The sequence below is a fragment of the Rattus norvegicus genome, chromosome 1 (assembly GCF_036323735.1).
Source record: "Rattus norvegicus strain BN/NHsdMcwi chromosome 1, GRCr8, whole genome shotgun sequence".
Lineage (NCBI taxonomy): Eukaryota > Metazoa > Chordata > Mammalia > Rodentia > Muridae > Rattus > Rattus norvegicus.
Genome location: NC_086019.1, coordinates 169,527,432 through 169,550,826, shown reverse-complemented (window position 1 = coordinate 169,550,826; position 23,395 = coordinate 169,527,432). Strand labels below are relative to the sequence as shown.

The 23,395-nt window shown below is 49.6% G+C and overlaps 1 protein-coding gene across 3 annotated transcripts in view; it reads left to right on the top strand.

The window, feature by feature from the left end:
* Positions 1–37: 37 nt before the first annotated feature.
* Positions 38–23,395, top strand: part of Dchs1 (dachsous cadherin-related 1) — a 34,032-nt gene continuing 10,674 nt past the window's right edge. Inside the window, exons 1-7 of one of the 3 annotated variants that reach the window (XM_039078172.2) lie at positions 38–173; positions 10,093–10,214; positions 14,188–16,080; positions 21,137–21,325; positions 21,418–21,649; positions 21,777–22,013; positions 22,237–23,262. In XM_039078172.2, coding sequence (XP_038934100.1) covers positions 14,302–16,080; positions 21,137–21,325; positions 21,418–21,649; positions 21,777–22,013; positions 22,237–23,262 — 3,463 coding nt within the window. In that variant the 5' untranslated portion in view covers positions 38–173; positions 10,093–10,214; positions 14,188–14,301. Of the gene's footprint in view, positions 174–10,092; positions 10,215–14,187; positions 16,081–21,136; positions 21,326–21,417; positions 21,650–21,776; positions 22,014–22,236; positions 23,263–23,395 lie in introns of those variants that run through there. The other 2 variants (XM_006229942.4, NM_001107544.2) reach the window with 2 other exon arrangements.

Genomic DNA, 23,395 nt, shown 5'->3' with positions numbered 1-23,395 from the left:
CGGCTGAGCGAGGGCAGACAGACGGCGGCCCGCGCCGAGGGCACTGTGAGCCCGAGCCAACCAGGGCGGACGATGCGCGGCCCCAGGCCCCGCGCTGGCGGGCGCTGCCCCGGGGGCTGACCGCGGCCGGACGGCGCCCCAGCACCGGGCGAGGGAGCCCGCACCGCACTGAGGTCAGTGACCGGTCCGGCCGGCCGCACCCGCGGGGTCAGTCGGCCTCCCCGACTGCGGCGTCGGTGGCGGCGGAGCCGGGGGCTTTGTTCTGAGCCGAGACAATGGGGGAGGGGGGGCCGGGGCCTGCGGGAGAGGGCGAGCGTGAACGTGAGCATGGGGGCAGGGCCGGGGGTCTTTGTGTGCGGGTGTCATCGAATGGGATTGTGTGGCGGTGCTTGAGTGTTCTGGGGGGGGGGCGGGGGGTTGGAGGGTGAGGGCAGGACAGTGTGTGTGCAGCGAGTGTGAGTCAGTGAGTGTCCCCGCGCGGTTGTGTGTGCATGTGCGTGTCACTTGGAGGGGGTGTGGGTCAGAATGAGCCTGTGTCAGGACTAGCGGTCCTTGTGAGGGTGTGTGTCTGGGTGCCTTTTACCTGGCTCTGTTGGAGCCATGTGTCAGAACGTAGGGATGGGTGTGTGACAGAGACACAGAGACACAGACAAAGAAACGGAGGAAGCAGAAGTAAAGAGTAGTAGAGGAGAGAGGAGGAAACCTGAGGTGGCAGTGTGTCACCCAAACTGGTATTCTAAGTGCATCCTGGTGCCAGAGCCTGCAAGTTTCTGTCCAGGATGCTTAGATCAGAGTCCTGGTCAGGGGACAGAGAGAGGTCACTGTAAGCCTAGGTTCCACGTGGAGGGGGTGGGGAGAGAGAACTCAAGGCACAATGAACTCAGTGTGCATGGGCTGGGCCCACAGCCATAGGTCATAGGCCAGAAAAATATTGTCACTTATGTCAACTCTTCAAATACCCATAGAGGACATAGTCATAACCTTCCTCAACCCACAAGGACCGAGTCCCAGGCAACATAGATTCTCAAGAGATATACTCACAGCCACCGGACACCCCTAAGATACACCGTCAGAACCAACTTACACCCATTATAGATGCCTGTCAAGCTAGCACATACCTGTGGAAGAAGCTCTTGGTACAGTGTATATTAACATACAACAGAAATGTTAACAGCCATGATGCATGAACAGTCATTGTCACAGCAAACTCATACCACAGGAGACAATAGTATTGCCAACACCTCTCAGATCAACACGTGTCCATTGGAAATACCATTGGCCAGCACATCACAGGGGTTTTTAGTATTTCCTCAGCCTGTCGATAAGTCACAGGTGACTCAGAGACCTAGAATGGATAGAAGACTGTGTTGTAACCGTCCTTACCTCGGAGTCTCTTATACAACATCTTCTAAGAGACAGTCAAGGACCACACATCCATACTACAAGAAAAGCTATGGAGTTGCTACAGCTTCTCAAGAAGCTCCTAAGGCTCACACCGTTACTCTTCATCCCACGACCTCCAGAACTTCTGTTCCCTGGACACAGAGCTGGATGGTTTTTTCCTGACCCTACCATGGCTCTAGGTGTCTCCCCAAACACCAGCTGCACAGTTTCTGCACCTCTTTAGCTTCCGGTGCTCTTTTTTCCCATGACCACTCTATTTGAACACTTATCCCAACCTGCATTCCACTCTGAGCATAGCTTCCATCTCTATAGCTTTCAGATGCCTTTTCTCCTGTTTTACTCTTTAACCCAGTGGTTCTCAACCTTCCTAATGCTGTGATTGTTTAATATCGTTCTTCATGTTGTGGTAACCACCAACCATAAAATTATTTTCACTGCTACTTTATAACGATGGGTTGTCTTTGTTGGTTTGTTTCTTTGTTTGTTTTTGTTTTTTGCTACTGTTATGAATCCTAACACAAACACCATGTCTTTCAATGGTCTTCCTTCACAGGGGTCATGACCCACAGGTTGAGGCCCACTGCTTTAACCTGATAATGACCTTTCCCCCTTGACCTCTTGCCCCAGATTTCCTAATTTGCTCCTACTTGACCCTCCCACCCTCCAGCTCATTTGTGAAGAACCATCCCTTCAAACACTCCTTGACTCCATTGCCTTTGAGCTAAGTGGCACATTTATAAATTCTGTCTTCTGTAAATCCCCACACAGAACCTTCGATGAAGAAATATTTTTTTCACACACCCAAATCACTCAACCCATTGCTTTCAATAGACAAATTAACCCTCTGGTTCATTCAGCAAGCAGAGTGGGCTTTTTAAAGAGTAAACAAAATGGGCATGTTTTTTACTATTGGGAGCTTACATGTGTGTGTGTGTGTATGTGTGTGTGTGTGTGTGTGTGAGAGAGAGAGAGAGAGAGAGAGAGAGAGAGAGAGAGAGAGAGAGAGAGAGAAATAACATAGCAAGTCCCATCAAGATATTGTAAGCCAGGGTAGAAAGTCCAGAAGAGGCTTTCTGGAAGAAGTGGCATTTAAATGTAAAATTGGTGAATTAGTAGGGAGTCAGCCAAGGAAAGGAGCCCTGGAAATGAGGCAGAATGGGTGGAGAATATTCCAAGCCAAGAAAACGGCATTTAAAAGTTCATGTATCTTGTGTCTGAGGGATAGAGCAAGCCAGTGAATGTGACACTTGGAGCAAAAAGTGGAGAGAGATGGGAGTGTCAGGAAGAAGCTGAGATCATTCAGGGTCTCCACGGCCACAGGAAGCTCATTTGACCCCAGGATAATGGAGAGCCATCAAATCATTTGAAACTGTGGAGTGATATAGCCAGCTTTGTTTTAGAAACGGCACTGCAGCAGGTCTGTGGTGACGGGGGAGGCGCCTGAGGAGAATAGCAGCGGGTATTGTAGAAACCCAGGAAGGGGGTCCTGCTGGCCTGCACTGGAGGAGTGGCAGGACACAGGAGTTGCTCTTTAAACAGTGAGGTCAGCAAGCTGACAAAATGGATGTGGGTGTTGGAATGGAGGGAGGACAGAGAATAGAAATCCTGGTTTGCTCACTCACTGGAAAAGCCAAAGGCATCCACTTGAACCCCCTCAACTGCCTACCTCCTCTCATCTCACTTGCATCCTCTTGAATCTTTTATCCTTCCTCCCATAGTAACAAGTAGGCATCTCTTCTCCATAAGACCAACCTCACCTGCATTTAGGATACCATCCCTCACTCCTCCATAGGGACTAAACGTGACTGATGACCTCTTGTCTTTCTCATGTCCCTAATTTCATCCTTGCTCTACTGGGGACAGAATTCTTTTCTCTTCATCCTTCTTTAACCCTGTAACGCCTCTTGTAGCTAAGAGGCTTCCTCCTTTGACTTCACAACTCATAATCTGTGAGAGACTCTTCTGCGTCTAAGCTGGGCTCACTTGCTCCCACTCCCACTAAGAGTCTCTCTGTTCTCACTAAGAGAAAGTGACCTCTTGCTTGCCGAAGCAAGGGGATTTTTTCGAAAGTCTTCAGCTGTTTGACCTCTTGGCAGGACCTGACATAGTTGAGCTTTCTTTCCTCTCTGGGCTGTTTTTGATTTTGGCTTGTGAGTCACTGCTTTATTCTCTTAGCTGACATGCTAGCCAGGCTGCTAGGTAGTGAGAACATGGTAAAAATCGCCACTTTCTACCCTCAGTGAGGTGACCCCTAGTGCAATGAGACAGGCAGAAAGCCAGCAATGGCGGTGCTGTGGTGGGATCTGTGCATGTCTCACAGAGCTCCTCTCTGGACTGTCCTGGGTCACCTTTGAGGTCCTTTACATGGCCCCTAGATATTGCTGTTCTGGCTTGGATTTGATTATCTCAGAGCTGTGAGTCTCCAATGACCCATCTCATTCATTTTCATGGTTTTAGTTGTTATATATAGAGGTCCCAAATACCACTCTCCTGAGCCATCTCCTTTATGTACCTGAGACATAGTTGCTCTTAATGTATAGCTCACATACCCCTTACCATATACAAACCTGAACTTGTCTTTCTTTCCCCCAAAACACTCTTTCCTTTGTTCAGACTAGACATCCAGTCATTAGTTGTAAGCAGCCTTCTCTATGGAACCTCTTGATTCTGCCTTTCCTCAGCAGTGTCTGGCGTCTCATACACACCATTTCCTCCACCGCCTCTGAGCTTGCTCTTACCTCAGAGCCTTTCATCTGGACTTTGTAGGCACCTCCTCATGGGTCCATAGTTCCCTTTTCTCTTCCAATCTGTGCCTCTCATTGCAGCACGGAAGACTTGAATAAAAATGCAAATCTAGCCATTTTGCTGTGCTTTGGTGATTCTGTTTCCTTTGCAGGAAATCCCAACTTTTAAATAAGGTTTATGAATCATAATCTGCTCTCCCCGCAGCCTAGCTCATTGCCTGTCCCATTTCTGTAGCTCCCTCACATTATGAACTTAAGCTATGCTGAGTTCCTCATAGTTCCTGACTGACGACTGACTGACCGACAATGTGTCTTTCTGTGCCCTTGGACCTTTGCACACCCTGCTCTGCCACCCCAAAGGCCTTCCATTTCCTCCCCCTGTTTAATCCTTCTCACTCTCAAATGTGGCCCCCATGCAACTGCCTCTCACAAGCCGGGGGCTCCTCATTCTGTTTCTCCAACAGAGCTAGGACTCCTTGTTGTCAAGGTTGCACATTAAACATCTTTGTGACCCATGGTTCCCTACACAGGCTTGACAGTAAACAAACATGAGCACATGACACATCCCTCCCTCTCTGGACATCTCTACTCAGCTGCCCACAGGGATGGAGGCATTTCCCACTATAACCAGTCTTTTCTCTATGCAAGTGAAACCGGGAACCTATTGATTCTGCCTCCTCTCAGTGCTCCTTTTACTTTGCTAGCCACACTTCCTACCTCCTAACAGCTATCCTTTCTTATCCCAGTCTCTCTCCTGCCCGACCCTACACACCTTCCCCTGGATTCCTCTTTCTCTACTTTATTTCTTCATTTACACAGCAGATATTTAAGAAGCATTAGGAGTTAGCAGACCTGTGTTCATGGAGACCCTTGTCTGTAAGCTATGACCTACTGTTCAATTTTCTCATTACTGGGACAGAATAACATGACAAAAAGCAACTTGTGCAAATGAACAGTTTATTTTGGCTTATGGCTTAAGGCATGGGTCATCATGGTGTAGGAGACACGACAGCAGGAAGGTGAGGTGGCTGGTCACATTGCACCCACAATTAGGAAGGAGAGGAGGAGGAGAAGGAGACAGAGAGGGAGACTGAGGGAAGGAGGGAGGGAGAGAGGGAGAAGGGAAAGAAAGGAGAGAGGGAGGGAGGAAGAAGGGGGAGGGAGGAGGCAGGGGAGGGAGGGAAGGAGAGAGGGAAGGAGAAACAGAGTGGGGAATGCTGGTGCTTCTCTCATTTTCTTCTTTTTATTCAGTCTGGTACCCAAACCTACGAATGATGGCACCACCTCAGTTACACCTCTTTGAAAACACCTTTGAAGACAGACCCAGAGGTTTGCTTCCTAAGTGATTTCAAATCCAGTCAAGTTGGCAATGAAGATTAGCCATCACACCAATCCTCAGACCAGAGGGCACTACAGGCCTCCATCATCTCCTCTACTCTGCCAGACCCCTGCCCTAGGTGCCTTAGGCTGTCCCATCCTCCAGTGCCCACCCACCCTGAGCTCAGCCCCTGGCATTTCAGTCTCTGCTCCTTCCTATCCTAGACTCCCTGATTCCTTTGCTCTCCTCCTTGACCAGTTCTTGCCTGTCCCTGGCAAGCGAAGGCAGCCTGGATTCTCTTCTCTCTGATGCTGCTGCTTACTAGCAAAAGCCTCTCCCAGAAGTTCTGGGTGCTAGATGGTTCTCTGAGACCAGAATATTCTCAACCTCTGCCATTTGGGAGGGGCTTAAAGTTCCATGTGTCCCTTAGAGAGAGACCTTTCTCAAGGTTTTGGGATAATCCCTCCAGCCCCCCCCCCCAGGCCTGAGTGAGGATGCCCCTGCCTGCTCACTTAGCACACTGAACACACTTGTTTATGTTTCTCTTCCCCCAATCTCAGCCCCATCCGTGTGTGTGTGTGTGTTCGTGTGTGAGAGAGAGAGCTTCAGTAGAAGCTTATTATCTATCTGAAGCTCGAACCTGGTTTCCATGTGACTGGTCAGGAAGGAAGAAGAGAAGGAACAAGGAAGGGGAAGAGAGAGGGAGGCATGGCTGTACCTAGGTCCTTCTAACGGGTGACTAAGCTTTTCGGAGCTTCATTTCTTCAGGTGAAAAGAAGAGTATCGGCATCCACTTCAAAAAGTTATTTGGAAGATTCAGAAAAAAAATTGATAAGACTTCAACTGCTAACTTAGCTAACTGTATTTCACTTGTTCCATCGAACATCTGAGTTCTCGTGCTGAGCTTCCCTGCCTTAAACTACCTTCCAAATTTCTGTCTCCACTTTTTTTTTGCCATCTCCAACATTATTATAGTCTCCTCTACAAGCTGGGCAGTGATCACTGGGGTCCAGCTTTGAGGGTCAGTTCACAGGTCTCCCCACCTGTGAACTGCACAGACACAGAGACTCGGTCTGTCTGAGCCACTGCTCTGTCTCTGGTGAGTTTGGCACATGGTAGGTCTTGAATATTTGCTGACTGCATCTATTCTCGAATCGCATCACACACATGCCCTGTAACCTCTCCTTCCTTCCTCATTTTTTTCATTCCTACAAGCCTTCAGGCTGCCAGGTTTCTTCAACCCTCATACCCTGGGGGCCCACGTGCCTCTAACCCAGAGTGTCAGTCAACTTAGTACTGAGAGTTCTTCCTCCGTTAGCCCACCCTGAGCACAGTGCCAGATGTATTCTCCTAAACTTTGGCTGTTCTTCCTGTGGGCCTGAACGGCTACACAAGCCATTATCTTGGCTTTCCAAGCCCTCCACCAGAGAGGCAATTGAGTTAGCAAAAGAACTTTGCTGCCCATCAAAACTGATTTCTCTACGTCTTAGTGATCCTGTCTCCCAGCCTCAGCTTCCTTGTCTGAGGAATAACACTTATCCCAGAGTTTAATATGTGCATCACATAGCAGTTCCAGAGAGCAGTAGCCAAGCCTTCATTCATGTTAAGGGGTCTGTGCTATTTCATTTAACTCTCATGTCAGCCAAGTAGGCACTTTGATTCACATGTTACAGATGAGGAAATGAAGGCTTACAGAGGTTAGTCAGGCAAGGTGACTCAAGTTTATCATTTTGGCACTCAGGAGACTGAGATAGGATGATCAGGAATTCAGGGCCATCCTGCACTATGTAGTGAGTTCAAGGTCAGCCTGGGCCACAGAAGACCCTGTCTGGAAAAAAAAAAAAGATTGTGTTGCTGGAGTCTATGCCACTCTCCTGACCTGCTGCCTGGGACATGGTCTCCCTGTTGTAGAAATGCAGTAAACACACATTAATATCTATGCTGAGTCTAATCTGGCTTGATGCTAGTCAACCCAGTCTCTCTGGTTTCCCACTGCAGGAGCCTTGCCCCTTATCGCTTTCCTGATGCGGCTCTTTGCAACACCTTGATGGCTACACCCAACAACTACTTCACACACCATCTTGCCTCTCCTGACAGCGTTGGCATGGTTTTTCCTTTCCCTCCTTTTGAGGGTTCCTCCTTCACTTCTGAGACGATGCCTCCAGGAAGAGGAAATGTCTCAGCTTCCCTTTCCTTGTAACTGTTTGCAGAGCTTGGGCCTGGATTCTTCTCACTAACTACACCCTATCAGATTGGCATCTCCACACCCACAGTTTCCGGTCACTCCACAGTTTGTCCACATCTCTCCTGAAGCCCGGCCTCTAGATCCAATTTTGCATGGGGCGTCTCCATGGGGGGATCTCAACAAGTACTTCCCAAGTGGCCTCTCTTCTTCATTCAGAACCCTAGGAGAGTAGGCGAGTGCTGAGCTTCTCCATTCCTTCGCCCGCCCTGCAGAGCCCTCAGCCAGGTCCTGTCCACTTCATCCTCTGCATCTCTGTCCTTTCAGCGTCTCCCTGAACTAACCTGCCTTACTGCCGACTCCTCATACCTGGTCTCCCTCCTTCTCCAGGTTCGCTGCCTCGTCAGCCTGCCAGGGCACTCCACTCTGCTTCCCTGGCATTTCTTCCCCTGTTTTGCAGGCCTCATGGAGTATGCATAGTCCTGAGATCAGATTAGGGGGACATTAACTCAGGAAGATTGTTTTGCTCTGAGCCTCCATTTCCTCACTGGAAACTGGAAGCCGGGATTCCTTCCTCGAAGGGTTGTTATGATGATTAAATGAGATACTGTCTGTGAACTGCCTGGCACAGGGCCCAGTGCACAGTGAAAGCTCAGAAACAGACCCTCTTCTGCTTTTCTCTCCTTTCCTCAGCCTCTCCCCGGAGTGCCTCTTGGAAACACATCCTTGGTAGGACAGAGCCAGGCCTGGGCAGTGCCCTGGCCATTGCCTGGGGTCGGGAGAGTTGTCTTGTGGATGTCCAGAAAGTTTCTCTAACAGCCTTCTTCTGCCACCACCTCTCTCCCCGTCCTCTTCTCCAGTTGTGGGTTCTGCTTTCTCCCCTCCCCAGCAACCCCTGGTCTAAGTGTTCCTGCTTCCACTCACTCCTTCCTCTGCTGTAGTGCTTGCTCTCTGGTGGGCTTGCTTCCTCCATCCTCCCACCACAACTCTCACCTCTCCTCCTCCTTTCTTTAAGCCTAGCCTGGATCCACATCTCCCTCTGCTCCCTGAGGCTGTTCTCTTATTCTTCCACTTCTAGCTCAGCTGCCGTTTAGAGCCCCCCTCCTCACCACTGTTGTCTTTCTGGTCCTGCCCATCGCTGGCCCTGGGACAGGAAGTTGAGGGAGGAGGCCCAGGCAGTGCCAGCTCCCCTAGCATGCTTCCCCTTCTGTACCTCTGGGCCACTCCTATACTTCCTCCTGGAGAGATTCTTCCTTCCCTCGTGGTCCCTCTGGTCCTCCCCACAGCCCACCTTTCTTTCCTCTCCCATGTTTCTGGTTGCTCCCAGACCTTGTAGACACACAAGCTGGGGACAGAAGGGGGGCTGTGTTAGCGAGGGGGGAATTGACATCACGTTTCAGGCCCCAATGAACAGTCTTGCCCCTCCCCCTCCTAATGAGAACCAGCTGTGGTTCCAGAGGCCCAGATGTGGGGATAGAGGGGGAGAGCGGGATGGAGTCAGGACCAAGAAACAGGACTGAGGACAAAGTGAGGGCATGTGGTGAGGCAGCCCTGGGTGGAAGAAGAGATGTGACAGAGTCTGACAAGAGGCAGGACAGGCCGGTGACAGAGTCGAAATGGATAGGACAGACCTGGAGAGGAAAGAAAGGACAGTCGGGAGGAGGAGCATGTGTTAGGGGAGAGAGGCAGTGAGAAACACTGGACAGATGGGAGGCATGGTGCTCCAGAAGGGGCTGGAGAGAGGATGAGACAGTCTCCGGAGAGAGTCTGGAGTTCGAGTTTGGAACTGGAAGCTGTGGAGCAGGAAGTGATGAGGCATAGTCCAGACAGAGGCCCTAGGGACCTGGAGGTCACAGCTGCAGCCGCAGAGTTGACCACGAGTGCCCCGGCAGCATGTGTGAGAGCATGCCTGCGTGTGGGTGGGTCTACAAGTGTGTGTGCGCGTGCCTGCTGTGTCAGTCCGCATGTAGTAGACAGTGGGTTTGCCTGGGCAGGGAAGGATGTATGTGTGAGTGAGTGTGCTTGTGTGTTTATTGAGGATGTGTCTTTGTGTCTGAGATTCATAGAACAGTGGCTTTCTCTATGCATGTGAGTTATATGTCTGAATTAATATACCAATTCGTATGAAAAATGGATTTCTGAATGCGTGTGATGAAGGGTGCCTATATGTAAACTGGTCATGTGATAAAGTAAATCTTTGTGTAAAAGTGCATGTTTAATGTGTCTCTTACATGTGAGCAACCTGGCTGTGAAAAGCTCTGTGTGAGCCTGTCTATCAGTGTTCCAAGTGTGCTAGGGTGTATGGAGTCCTGTGCTCTGTGTGAGCCTTTGTGCATTGAGAGTTGAGAGTGCCCTGGGGGAGTCTGCGGTGGCTAGAGTTCTATGTTAGGTAAGAAGAAGTTATATAAGTCTGTAATTTGGAAGAAGGGGTTATTTTTACACAGGGGATGCACCTGGGCCTGGATCCTTCTCTGTAAAGTCTACTTCATGCGAACTCTTATCTGCTACTATTGACTCATCCTACCAGTCAGAAAATTTGTGATCATGAATTATGGCCATATTGCCTGTAAGTGTAAGACAATGTTTAGTCTCCTGTACAAATTGAATGGAAAGGCAAATCATTGCAATGAAAAGTGTGATGGGAACATGGAACTCTCTGTGCGTGATCCTTTCTCACCAAGATCTACTCACTGCTTTCTGTCCAGTGACTGATGAAATGAAGAAAGCCAGCCCTTAACCCTTTACTGGTCTCTGCGCTTAGATCCAACCATTCTGCATAATAGGCAAATTAACAATGAGACTGAATTCGAGGTCTTGCTCTTTAAAAATAATGTGTGTAAGAATGTGTGGTATATGCACACATGCATGTGCAGGCACATGTATTTGTATGTTTGTACGCCTTGTCACTCTTCTTGTCCTTTTGAGGCAGGGTCTCTCATTGGACCTGGACCTAGGTTGGTGACCAGAAGCCCTACTGCTCCTCTTGTCTCTGTTCCCTACATGTGTAGATTCTCAAGGTTTGGTATGTGGGTTCTGAAATCTGAACTGAGTTTCTCATGCTTGTGCAATGCTTGTCCTGCAAGCACCTTTACACATTGACCTCTCTCTCCAGGCTCCTTATTCAATACCTGCTTTTTATTGCCTTACGAAGATGGGAGAGATGGGACTTGCGAGTGTAAGTTAAGATCACAAACACACCTATCTTAAGAGACTCGGAAGTCCAAGAGAAAAGCAAAATCCATAGAGACTAGAGGACACACTTCCTTAGCCATAGGACAGATAGAAACCTAGTGTTGTGGGTTCACATGTTCACGTATGTCATCTGAGGTCACACACCTACAGGCATTTCTCTGAGTGTGTGTGTTGGGGGAGGGGATGATGTGGAGAGTGAGATCTTGACCACCCCTTCAGCACCAATTGCTTGCTCATGATATGCCTCTACTAAATCCTGAAAAACCAGAGACAAGACCTGTCCAGCCTTCAGGAGCCTCCAGTCCAGTGCAGGAGTAGACACATGAGCACATCAGGACTGCTGAGCAACTTGTTGGCTGTAATAGAAGCCCCACAGAGTACACCATTGCATGGGTGTAGAGGTGGGCTGTGCCATAGAAAAATCTGCACAAAGTTGAAACTGGACCTTAGACTTTTAATAACAGACTGGACTAGTTTTTCGGAGATATCTTAGGCTAAGAGAATACCACTTAGAAAGCAAGAAAGAATCAAGAAGCACATTAACATAAAGTTTGGGAATACAAAATGTGGTGGGAGAAACTACAAGCAGGAAACAGAGAGACTGGCAGAACTCAAGATGCAAAGACACTAATGAAAAATGGACTTTATGATGTGGCTCAGAGATGCCATGCCTAGAGCAAGACACCTCTGACAAGCCACAAGCCTGTGCGTATGTGTGCCTGTACATATGTGTGCCTGTGCATATACGTGCCTGTGTATATGTGTGCCTGTGCATGTGTGTGCCTGTGCATGTGTGTGCATCTGTGCTTATATGTGTGCCTGTGCATATGTGTGCCTGTGCATGTGTGCCTGTATATATGTGTGCCTGTGTATATGTATGTGCCTGTGCATATGTGTGCCTGTGTACATACGTGTCCGTGCATATGTGTGTCTGTGCTTATATCTGTGTCTGTGCTTATATGTGTGCCTGTGCATATGTATATGCCCATGCATATGTGTGTCTATCCATATGTATGTTTGTGCATGTGTGCCTGTACATATGTGTGTCTGTGCATATGTGTGTGTCTGTGCTTATGTGTGTGTCTGTGCTTATATGTGTGCCTATGCATATGTGTGTCTGTGCATGTGTGCCTGTACATTCATGTGTATGGAGCATATGTGTGTGTTTGTGCATATGTGTGCCTATGCATATGTGTGTGTGTGCGCACGTATATGTGTCTATGCATATGTGTGCCTGTGCACATGTGCGTCTGCACGTCTTTGAGGTAGAGGGGCAGCAGTTTCCTGCTGTCAGGAATCAGGAATCAGTGAGAACCCTCTACAGACTGGTTAGGTAAGGGTATGGATCTCTCTAGCAAGGTGAGAATGGATCAAAAAGGGTCCAGGTCAGAAGCAGGGAGATCAGAAAGGAGCTGTTGCAGAAATAGAGAGGTGAGCTGGCAGTGCTTCAGCTTAAAATGGCAACCATGTAAAAAGTCTAGAACTGAGGCGAGCCTGGGAGGAGTGGCTAGGCTTTAATAACACAGTAGCAATTAAGATTGAAGAAAAGCAAAAGCAAAGAAACAAACAAACAAACCCAAAGAGAGCTTCTAGATTTCTGGCTTCCAGGCATGGATGAATAGATAGCGGTGCTTTTCATGGAGAAGAAAGCAGAGGTGAAAATCAGATGATGATGATGATGGCTAGTGCCTCTAGAGCTGCGGATTGAGAGATCACTGACAAATAGATTAGATGTAAAAATGATTGATGCAGTTGAATCAAAAGCATAGCTAGGAGTGGGAAAAGCTGCCAGTCAGAGTATGAGAAAAGCAAAAGATAGCCCAGGACAGAGTCCTGAAAGGACTGGGCAGAGAAGAGCTTGTGAAGGAGCCTAGGAGGGTGGATGGGAAACGTGTGGACAGAAATGGTGGTAAAGCCCAGAGGAGTGGGCTTTAGGATTAGTGGTCAGTGGTGCAGAATGATCCGGTAAGAGGGAGTGATGACTGGCTCGGTGGGAGAGAGGTCACAGAGAACCCATCTCCACAGAGGGAGGGAGGTGACACAGAGGGCAAGTGAAGCAGCCTTACAGGGAAGCGTAACTTGGAACTGTTCCCATTCCCTGCTGCAGCTGCCTCCCATCATCCTCGGCTCCACCTTGTCATGGATTCGGTTCTTGCTCAGCACCCATAGGCTTCCTTCTCCTTGAACTTTAGTCACATTAGAAACCCTCATTTCCTTAGAGTGTTCCCAGAGGCACCTTCCCTCACTGGTTTTATTTCCCGGTGTCTGACATCTAAGGACAGTTGGTTTTCCACCAGGAATTTGCCCATCATCCTTGATATCTCTGTCCTCTCATCCCCTGCCTTTAAGCAGTCATCAGACTCTGACGATCTACCCCAGTCCCTGCCCACACACTGACCCATCACACCCCATTTTCACTGCTTGATGACCCTCATTCAAATTAACACGGAAATGCTGCCATACCTACATTCCTTCCTGTTCTGTCTTCACTAGGCTGCGTGTGGGGCCCTGCTCTGTATGTATACACTGCACCAACGTAACACCTCACCAGCCATGCTTCCCAAATACCCACAGACAGTCTCAGCCCTTCTTCTAGTGTGGACTCTAAGCTCTTCCAAATTCTATTGACTATTCCAGAATTTGTCTTCCCATATCCCTCGTCTCTGCTCAGCACTGTGTAGCTAACACCTACTAATTGTTTGGCTCTCGGACGTGCATGTTCCTTCCTCAGAACAGCTCTTCATGACTACGTGAAGTCCCTTGCACCCTCTCCTGCTTTCAAGACATCTTCAGAGCCCTGCCATGTTCGTAACTCACTGTTCAGCTCCTGGGTATAAGCTCCATGAAACCAGGAGCCCTTCCCCTTTACTCATTGTTTGTATTTGGCACTTAGTTCTTGTAGATCAGAGAGTGAAGCAGGGCTACGGAACTCTGGATATTTAAATACTGGCAGAAGCTCTAAAGGATTGACATTTCAAGCATGGTTACCACATACATGGCTACTGAGGCTAGAAAGGGGGGGGATTAGTTCTCAGTGCAGAGAAAAATATAAGCGAAGGTCAGTTGTTTGAAGTTCAGAAATAGAAAAGGAAAGTTTGTAGGCATTTACTCCCGCAAAATAGGAGATGGAATAATCTGCGAAGTTCAGGCATTGCCGGGGAGCAGACGGGAGGAGACTCGGGAATCCTGAAGTACAGATTCCGAGGGAGGGAGAGAAATGGATGAGCTGCCACCCAAGCCCCTGCTGTTACTGTGCATGTCTGAGACTTGGTGTGGTCTAATTCGCAGTCTCTCTGGCCTCTTAATCCTCCTCTTATAATGACCTTTTCCTTCTGCTTTTCTCTTAGGTCAGGGAGCCCAAACTACAGCTAGAACCCAAGTTGGATCCGATCCAAACCCTGAAATCAAGCTGGGCTAGGAGTCTGGTGTGGAGCTGAAGTTTCAGCTGGACTGGCCCTGCCATGCAGGAGGAGCTAAGTGTTGCACTCTCCTGCCCTGGCATGAAGAGCCTCGGGACTCTGTTACCACTGCTGGTGCTGTTGGGAACTACAGTGCCAGGAATCCGGGGTCAGGCTGGGAGCCTGGACCTACAGATAGATGAGGAACAACCAGCAGGCACACTGATTGGCGACATCAGTGCAGGGCTCCCACCAGGCACAGCTCCTCCTCCCATGTACTTTATCTCTGCCCAGGAGGGCAGTGGCGTAGGCACAGACCTCGATATTGATGAGCACAGTGGGGTGGTCTGTACAGCTCGAGTCCTGGACCGTGAGCGGAGAGACCGTTACCGCTTCACTGCAGTCACTCCCGATGGCGCCACCGTTGAAGTTACGGTGAGAGTAGCTGATATCAACGACCATGCACCAGCTTTCCCTCAGGCTCGGGCTGCCCTGCAGATACCTGAACATACAGCTCTTGGCACACGCTACCCACTGGAGCCTGCTCATGATGCAGACGCCGGACGACTAGGAACCCAAGGGTATGCGCTATCTGGTGATGGGGCTGGAGAGACCTTTCGACTGGAGACACGTCCTGGTCCTGGTGGAGCTCCAGTGCCTGAGCTGGTCATTGCTGGGGAACTGGACCGGGAGAACCGCTCACACTACATGTTGCAGCTCGAGGCCTATGATGGTGGCTCACCCCCACGGAGAGCCCAGGCCCTGCTAGATGTGACACTTCTGGATATCAATGACCATGCCCCAGCTTTCAATCAAAGCCGATACCATGCTGTGGTATCTGAGAGTCTGGCCCCTGGAAGTCCTGTCTTGCAGGTGTTTGCATCTGATGCTGATGCTGGTGCAAATGGGGCTGTGACTTATGAGATCAACAGGAGACAGAGTGAAGGTGATGGGCCCTTCTCCATTGATGCTCACACAGGGTTTCTGAAACTGGAGCGCCCACTGGACTTTGAACAAAGGCGAGTTCATGAACTGGTGGTGCAGGCAAGGGATGGTGGGGCTCACCCAGAGCTGGGTTCAGCTTTTGTGACAGTGCATGTGCGAGATGCCAATGACAATCAGCCCTCCATGACTGTCATCTTCCTGAGTGCTGATGGCTCCCCCCGGGTGTCTGAGGCTGCCCCACCGGGACAACTTGTTGCTCGAATCTCTGTGTCAGATCCGGATGATGGTGACTTTGCCCACGTCAATGTGTCCCTGGAAGGTGGAGAGGGCCACTTTGCCCTGAGCACCCAAGACAGTGTCATCTATCTAGTGTGTGTGGCTCGAAGGCTGGATCGGGAGGAGAGGGATGTCTATAACTTGCGAGTCACGGCCACCGACTCAGGCTCACCACCACTTCGGGCTGAAGCTGCCTTTGTGCTACATGTCACTGATGTCAATGACAACGCACCTGCGTTTGACCGCCAGCTCTACCGACCTGAGCCTCTGCCTGAAGTCGCATTGCCCGGCAGCTTTGTGGTACGGGTGACTGCCCGGGATCCTGACCAAGGCACCAATGGTCAGGTCACTTACAGTCTGGCTCCTGGCACTCACACTCACTGGTTCTCCATTGATCCTACGTCAGGCATCATCACCACAGCTGCCACATTGGACTATGAACTAGAACCTCAGCCACAGCTTATTGTGGTGGCCACAGATGGGGGCCTGCCCCCTTTAGTCTCCTCTGCCACAGTTAGTGTGGCCTTACAAGACGTGAATGACAATGAGCCCCAGTTCCAGAGGACTTTCTACAATGCCTCGCTGCCTGAAGGCACCCAGCCCGGAACCTGTTTCCTGCAGGTGGGTAGGCCCTGCTCACAGCACTGTGGGCAACAGTAGGTCTGAGGGTCACAGAGGACCCCAGGGCAGCAGCCTAGCTTTGCAAGTGTTGACAGTGACTTAAGCTGAAGGGTTTGGTCCTGGTCTGTGAGCTCCAACGTCTGTGCAGGTAGTCTAATGAGAAGATGGGGGTGGGGTGCAAGAGTTGAGACTAGTAATCTTGGCAGTTGAAGAAACTATGATAGGACATGGAAGAAAAGTGTCATGTGGTGTCAGGAAACAAAAGGAAGACTCTGCAAAGTCTCTAAACTGCAGGGATGGAGTTTTTGCACACCCACATGGCTCCTGTTTCACAAGGGGTAGACCAGCATTTATGGAGCACTCCGTGAGTAGTCCAGTGTTACGCTCTGCTGGAAGAAACCTCCATCCCTTCCCTTGAACAGGAGCCTTGGCGGGACACATGGATTCAAGGACAAAGATAACAATCTAGTGAGATCCTAGTGTGCAGAGAGGGAGGACCTCACAAGGGATGAGGGAAGAGATAAGAAGAACATGAAGCTAAGGATGCACTCTGAGGCCATACTGCAGAAATCTTTGACCACCATGCGTTAGGGCTTTACTGGGAAAATAGAGGAGGCCTTTGAACTTTGAGTCAGGAAGGGCATGACTGGATTATTTGTTTGCTTTTGGTTTTAAAGTAGCTAGCTGGCTTTTAAGGGTGAAGGGATGGATGTGTGGGTGATAAATCATTCCTCAGCACTGTAAGGCCAGCAGTGTGCTCAGAGCAGAGAATGGGAAAGAGATACTCCCGTTCTCAGGCAGGACTCAGTCTAGATGGGGAGTCACAGCAGTAACTAGCACTGTAGAGGGTGGCACATGAAGTGCTTTGGAAGCCCAGAAGTAATGATGCTTTGCTAGATGAGGACAGCGACACCTGGATTACAGAAAGCTGTTGTAAGACTGTGTTATTCGGGTTGGTCTCAGTTACAGAGATGAAAAAGAGTTTCTAGGGGAGAAGCAAAAAGAGTTGACAGGCTAGACAGCAGGCCTGGGCTTTTCTTAAAAATCTTAGGAAGGCCAGCCTGTCTTGGAAAGATGGCTTTGGTGACCCTGTAAAGCTGCAATAGAGAGGGCAGGAAGAGCTCATCAGACACAGAGCGTCTTCTCTGGGTCTGCCTGCTGACCCAGACTTCTAGGCTAGTGCCTGGGTCTGGCTGATTTCTTGCCTTCTGGCCAGATTCTGGATGTTTGCCTGATTCTGCTGTCTGGCTCTACCACCCACTCTCACATGTGTGCACTCTCTTGGCCAGGGCCAGTGGATTATTGCTTCCAAATTTTTCCTCTCCCGGCTAGTTCCCGAAGCACAAGAGCAACTCTCCAGGTGGTTTCCTAGAGGTTTTGCTGTTAGAAACAATGAAGGAAAGACAAAAATGACCACAGGGAGTTCATAAGTGCTACACAGTCTTAACATTTGATTTATGCAATGGACATTTATCAAACATCCGCCACATATGCCAGTCACTGTATCAGGGACACAGAGTGCAGTGATGAGGAAACACAGTTGAAATAAGCCTTAATTTGCAGCGAAATAGCATATTGCAATAAGAAAACTTCCACAATGGGGTAACAGGCAGTATGGAAGTTTTCCCAAAGCACAAGAACTTTTGAATTGAGACCTAGAGAATAAGAGAGAGTTCATGGGATGGTCCGACAAGTGAAAGGCCCCAGGCTGGGTGACATATACAGAGGAATGAGGGAACCTGACTCGTTTAAGGGGCTCTGAGTAGTTCAGTGTTGCTGGAACTTGAGATGTGAGATGAGAAAGTGAGACTGTACAGGAGGCCAGCCAATGAGAGCCCACAATAAGCCAACAAGCCAATGTTTTCCCTATGTGAAACATCGAAGCAGCTGATTGATTAATTGACTGATCTATGCAAATTGGTGTTTTTATCACATGGACATCTGTGTGAGGATGTTCAATGCACAGGAACTAGAATTACAGATAGTTGTGAGCTGCCATGTGGGTGCTGGGAATTGAACCCAAATCCTCTGGAAGAGCAGCCAGTGCTCTAAATCGCTAAGTCATTTCTTCAGCCCTGAAGTTTTTTGTTTGTTTGGTTGGTTGGTTTTTTTAGTACAGGATGAATATGATCAAATTTATCTCTCAACTGGTCAGTATAGACTAGTGGTTTATATCTGGGGGCCGTTTTACATTCCAGAGGAGATACTTAGCAATAGTTAGACATCTTGTACTGTTAGAAGTGATGAGATGCTCCCAGGATCCAGTAGGTAGAGGCCCGGGATAATGTTAACCATGATGTAATGCACACAGTAGCATCCAGCATTAAAAGGGAGTGAGGGGGCTGGGGGAGGAAGAAAAGAATCTGGCCTAAAATGTCAGAAGTGTGGGTTGGATGGTCAGACATCTATAAGAAGGGAATCAGAATAGTCCAATGGAGGGGTGGCTCAGATAGAGAGACACTCAATATAGGGGTGATAATGAAGACTTATTGGATCCCAGGCTGATTGATATTCCAGGCAAGGGAAAAGGAGGAACTAACTTCTGGATTGAGTAAGTGGATGGACGAGTCAGCAGGTTTGAAGGGATCATGGGTTTAGTGTTGGACAGTTTAGATTTAAGGTCACTGTGGGACACCCAGGTGGAGATGTTGAACAGGCATCTGGATTTAACCTAGGGGAATGGTCCCCTAAGCCTGAAGCTTATTCGAGATTGTTCCTGAGGCTGGGAAAGTGAACAAGGTCTGTAGGATGAAAAAAAAAGCCAAGGAAACCATTCAGGGAACAAGATGAACAAAAGCAGCCAGAGGACAGTAAGTGGAGAAGGGCCGATGGTAGGGGGAGCCAATAAGGAGGGGAAGCAAACTATTATAGTAGCAAGAGATCAAAACGGGAGGCATACAAAGGAAGGGTGTCAGGATGGGACCATACAGTAAGTTTAGAGTCTGGTAGGAAGGTTCATAGAAAAGGGTCTCTCTTTTGTCCTTGAAATAGTACTTCTATATGGGTCAAGTGCAAACAAGAAGAGAAGAAACGAAAACTTCTAACAGTGGGGGAGCCTGGGAGACAGAGATGAGAGCACGATGAAAACAGTCTGCATTTACAGAGAAACCTCTGAGCAGGGGTTCAGGAAATTTACTTTGCCTTGGTCATTTCCAGTCAATGACCCCTGAGCCTTTTGGGGGTCACTTCCTGATACTGCCCCCCCATTGCTGTTTATTGCTTTCTTCCTGCAACAGAATCGGAGGCAGAGGTGTTTGACAGCTCCTGAAGGTAGCTGCAGCTGTGGGGATAGACGCAAGGGGGAATTCCGTCTCCTGGGATATCCGGGCCCACAGCCACTGGAAAGAGCTGGAGCAGGAGCTGTTTCCAGGGTTCAGCCATGGCAGGGTCTTAATGTCTCTCAGGAGGATAAACAACAGCACAGATCATTTCTGTCAAGGGCCTGGGCAACAATCAGAAATCCTTGGCCAGCTTTCTTTCTGAGCACATTTTCTGGCTGAGAAGGGGAACTCTGCTGCTTCCTCCTGCAGCATATCATGACCCTGAGGTCACCCTGCCCACAAAGAGCACTTTGTCACTGCCTGCAGCAGTCAGCCACCAGCTAGCCCACTATGGAGGGCCTGGTGTGCACCCAATGTGTAAAACTTAGCGTGAAAGGGAGTTTTGTTACAAAGCAGGGTGATCCGATGCCTACTTTTTCAACGTAGAAGTATGCACAGAGCATGTACAGTGTACCTAGGCGAAAGGGCAGGAGCCGCATCTAGAAATCACAGAGCAGACGCTGTGCTGCTGGGATTCAACAGTGTAATGAACGCTGTCTGTAAAGATCAGACATATGTGCTGGGATTGGTGAGGCCATACTTGCAATCCTAGCACCTAGCTGAGTGAGGTAGCAGGAGCCTGAGTTTAAGGCCAGCCTGAGCTGCATAGTAAGATCCTCATCTGAAAACAACACTCCTGGGGCTGGAGGGATGGCTCAGCAGTTAAGAGCACTGACTGCTCCTCCAGAGGTCCTGGGTTCAAATTCCCACCAACCGCATGGTGGCTCACAACCATCTGTAATGGGATCCAGTTCCCTGTTCTGGTGTGCCTAAAGAGAGCGGCATTCACTCACATACATAAAATAAGTAAATAACTCATTAAAGAGGAATAACAAAGGAGCACCTATGATTTTAAAAACACTCTCTGCACACGAGATTATAAAATATCAATCTTAGTAACTGTTCATCAACCAATTCTCCGCCTGAGCCGAGTAGGACAGTTGATGAGGATAGCCCTTGGCGCTCGACCTTGTACTTGGTCCTCACTATATGCAGATTCACTATTCTCTGTAAAATGTACTTGTAATGTATTTGTAACCCCAGACATGTGTAGAGTCACCTGATATGTAGGTTCCTACCCTGAGGCTGAGGCAGGTGACATTTCGCTTCCTGTTTCAGTTCTCATCCTGTGACCAAGTGAACTTGCATTCTCTTTCAGTGACACTTTTTGTTGCATGCTTGTGCTTTTTACTAGTGATTTTGTCATTCCAAACAGTCTCCTGGTAGAACAGTAGGGATTTACTTAGTGCAGCAGAAGGCTGTGATGTACCTTTTAGAATAAAATGCATGTTTAGATGAGCGTTGGTCAGACATGAGTTATAGTATCTGAGTACCATGGCTGCATCTTTACCGTATTATGTCTGGGAAGGCGATGCTAATGAATCAACTCCATGTATTAAAGTGCCTTTAAACGCACATCAAATAAGGTTACCCATTGATGACTGATTGCAGCTGTGCTGCTGCCCACAGGGATTCATGCAGAAAACAGTCTGTCTCCTGGGATATCTGGGCCCACAGCCACAGTAAAGAGCTGTTTCCAAGGTTCAGCCTTGGCAGGGTCTTATTTGCTATTTAACAAAAAAACAATTGTAGCCAGAGCCTCCCAGGAACCTAAGTGGTGGGATCTGGCGTGGGGCTGGGTTTTAGTTCAGGTTCTAGTCCTCTGTGCATCTCCGTTTAGCCCTTACTTTTCTGACCAGCAAGAGGGGGCATCACTTACCCCAGCCTCTCTCCAGGTAACAGCCACAGATGCCGACAGTGGCCCATTTGGCCTCCTCTCCTATTCCTTGGGTGCTGGGCTTGGAGCTTCTGGGTCTCCCCCATTCCGCATTGATGCCCACAGTGGTGAGGTGTGTACCACCCGGATCCTGGACCGTGACCAGGGACCTTCAAGCTTTGACTTCACAGTGACAGCCATCGATGGGGTAAGTAAACAGACCTTGGCCACGGAGGTTGGGGTGGAGTTCTCACCGAAGTTAGACGAGGCCTACTGACTGATGGCTACATGTCCCACCAGGGAGGTCTCAAGTCCATGGTGTACGTGAAGGTGTTTGTGGCAGACGAGAATGACAACCCACCTCAGTTTTACCCACGGGAGTACGCTGCCAGCCTGAGTGCTCAGAGCACCCCAGGCACAGCTGTGCTGAGGGTGCACGCCCATGACCCTGACCAGGGACCCCATGGGCGGCTTTCCTACCACATCCTGGCTGGCAACAGCCCGCCACTCTTTGCATTGGATGCACACTCAGGTAAGGATCCACCAGGACCTGCTACCAGCCTCCTCTCCCCGCCTACCTAAATAATATATTGCCTCCTCTTTCCAGGACCTTCCCCCATTCCTTCCTTCATCTACTTTTTCTTTTCTTCCTTCTCCAGGACTGCTGACAGTAGCCTGGCCCTTAGGCAGACGGGCTAATTCTGTGGTGCAGCTGGAGATCGGGGCTCAGGATGGAGGTGGTCTGCAGGCAGAACCTATTGCCCGAGTCAACATCAGCATTGTGCCTGGAACCCCCACACCACCTATATTTGAGCAACTACAGTATGTTTTTTCTGTGCCAGAGGATGTGGCACCAGGCACCAGTGTTGGCGTAGTCCAGGCACACAACCCACCAGGTATCAGATATCCCAGTGTCATGGTGAACCGAGTACAGCATTCCACAGGGAGCCCTAATAAAAACAGTGTGGCACATGAATGCCTCCTTAATGCCAACCAGTTTCCCTGCCAACACCTGCCCCTTTCTGAATACTCGGTGAAGCATGAATGTGGGATCTGCTCTTTGGGGGATTAATAGGTGACCCCCTACCTCTTTCCTAATCTTTCTCTCTTTCTCCCTAGGTCGCTTAGGGCCTGTGACCCTCACCCTATCAGGTGGGGACCCCCGAGGGCTCTTCTCCCTAGATTCAGCCTCGGGGCTATTAAAAACACTTCGTCCTCTGGACCGGGAGCTTCTGGGACCTGTCCTAGAGCTAGAGGTTCGAGCAGGCAGCGGAACCCCCCCAGTTTTCTCTGCTGCTCGGATCCGTGTGCTTCTGGATGATGTGAACGATAACTCTCCTGCCTTCCCTGCACCTGAAGACACTGTGTTGTTGCCACAAAACACTGCTCCAGGGACTCCTGTCTATACACTGCGTGCTCTAGATCCCGACTCGGGAGCTAACAGTCGAGTCACCTTTAGTCTACTTGCTGGAGGTGATGGATTGTTCACTGTGGACCCTACCACGGGCCACGTCCGGCTCATGGGACCTCTAGGGCCTCCAGGGGGACCACCCCATGAGTTGGAAGTGGAGGCCCAGGATGGAGGCTCCCCACCACGCACCAGCCACTTTCGACTTCGTGTGGTGATACAGGATTTGGGAATCCATGGGTTGGCTCCACGATTTGACAGCCCTACCTACCGAGTGGACTTGCCTTCAGGCACTACCACTGGAACTCAGATCTTGCAAGTGCAGGCCCAGGCACCAGATGGGAGCCCCGTCACTTACCATCTTGCAGCAGATGGAGCCAGTAACCCCTTTGGCCTGGAGTCACAGAGTGGGTGGCTGTGGGTACGGGCAGCATTAGACCGTGAGTCCCAGGAGTTATACACATTGAAGGTGATGGCTGTATCTGGTTCCAAAGCTGAATTGGGGCAACAGACAGGCACAGCCACAGTGAGGGTCGTTATCCTCAACCAAAATGACCACAGTCCCCGCTTGTCTGAAGAGCCCACCTTTCTGGCTGTAGCAGAGAACCAACCCCCAGGGACCAGTGTAGGCCGAGTCTTTGCCACTGACAAAGACTCAGGTCCTAATGGGCGTCTGACCTACAGCCTTCAACAGCTTTCAGAAGACAGCAAGGCCTTCCGCATCCACCCCCAGACTGGTAAGCACTTGGACCTCACAGCCTCATCTTCAGACTGGCAAATACTCAGACAGGGCCCCTAGCCCAGATGTTGGCTCTAATGATCAAGGTTGAGCATGGAGTTCAGCCTTGGTGTTTACCCACATTTCCTAGC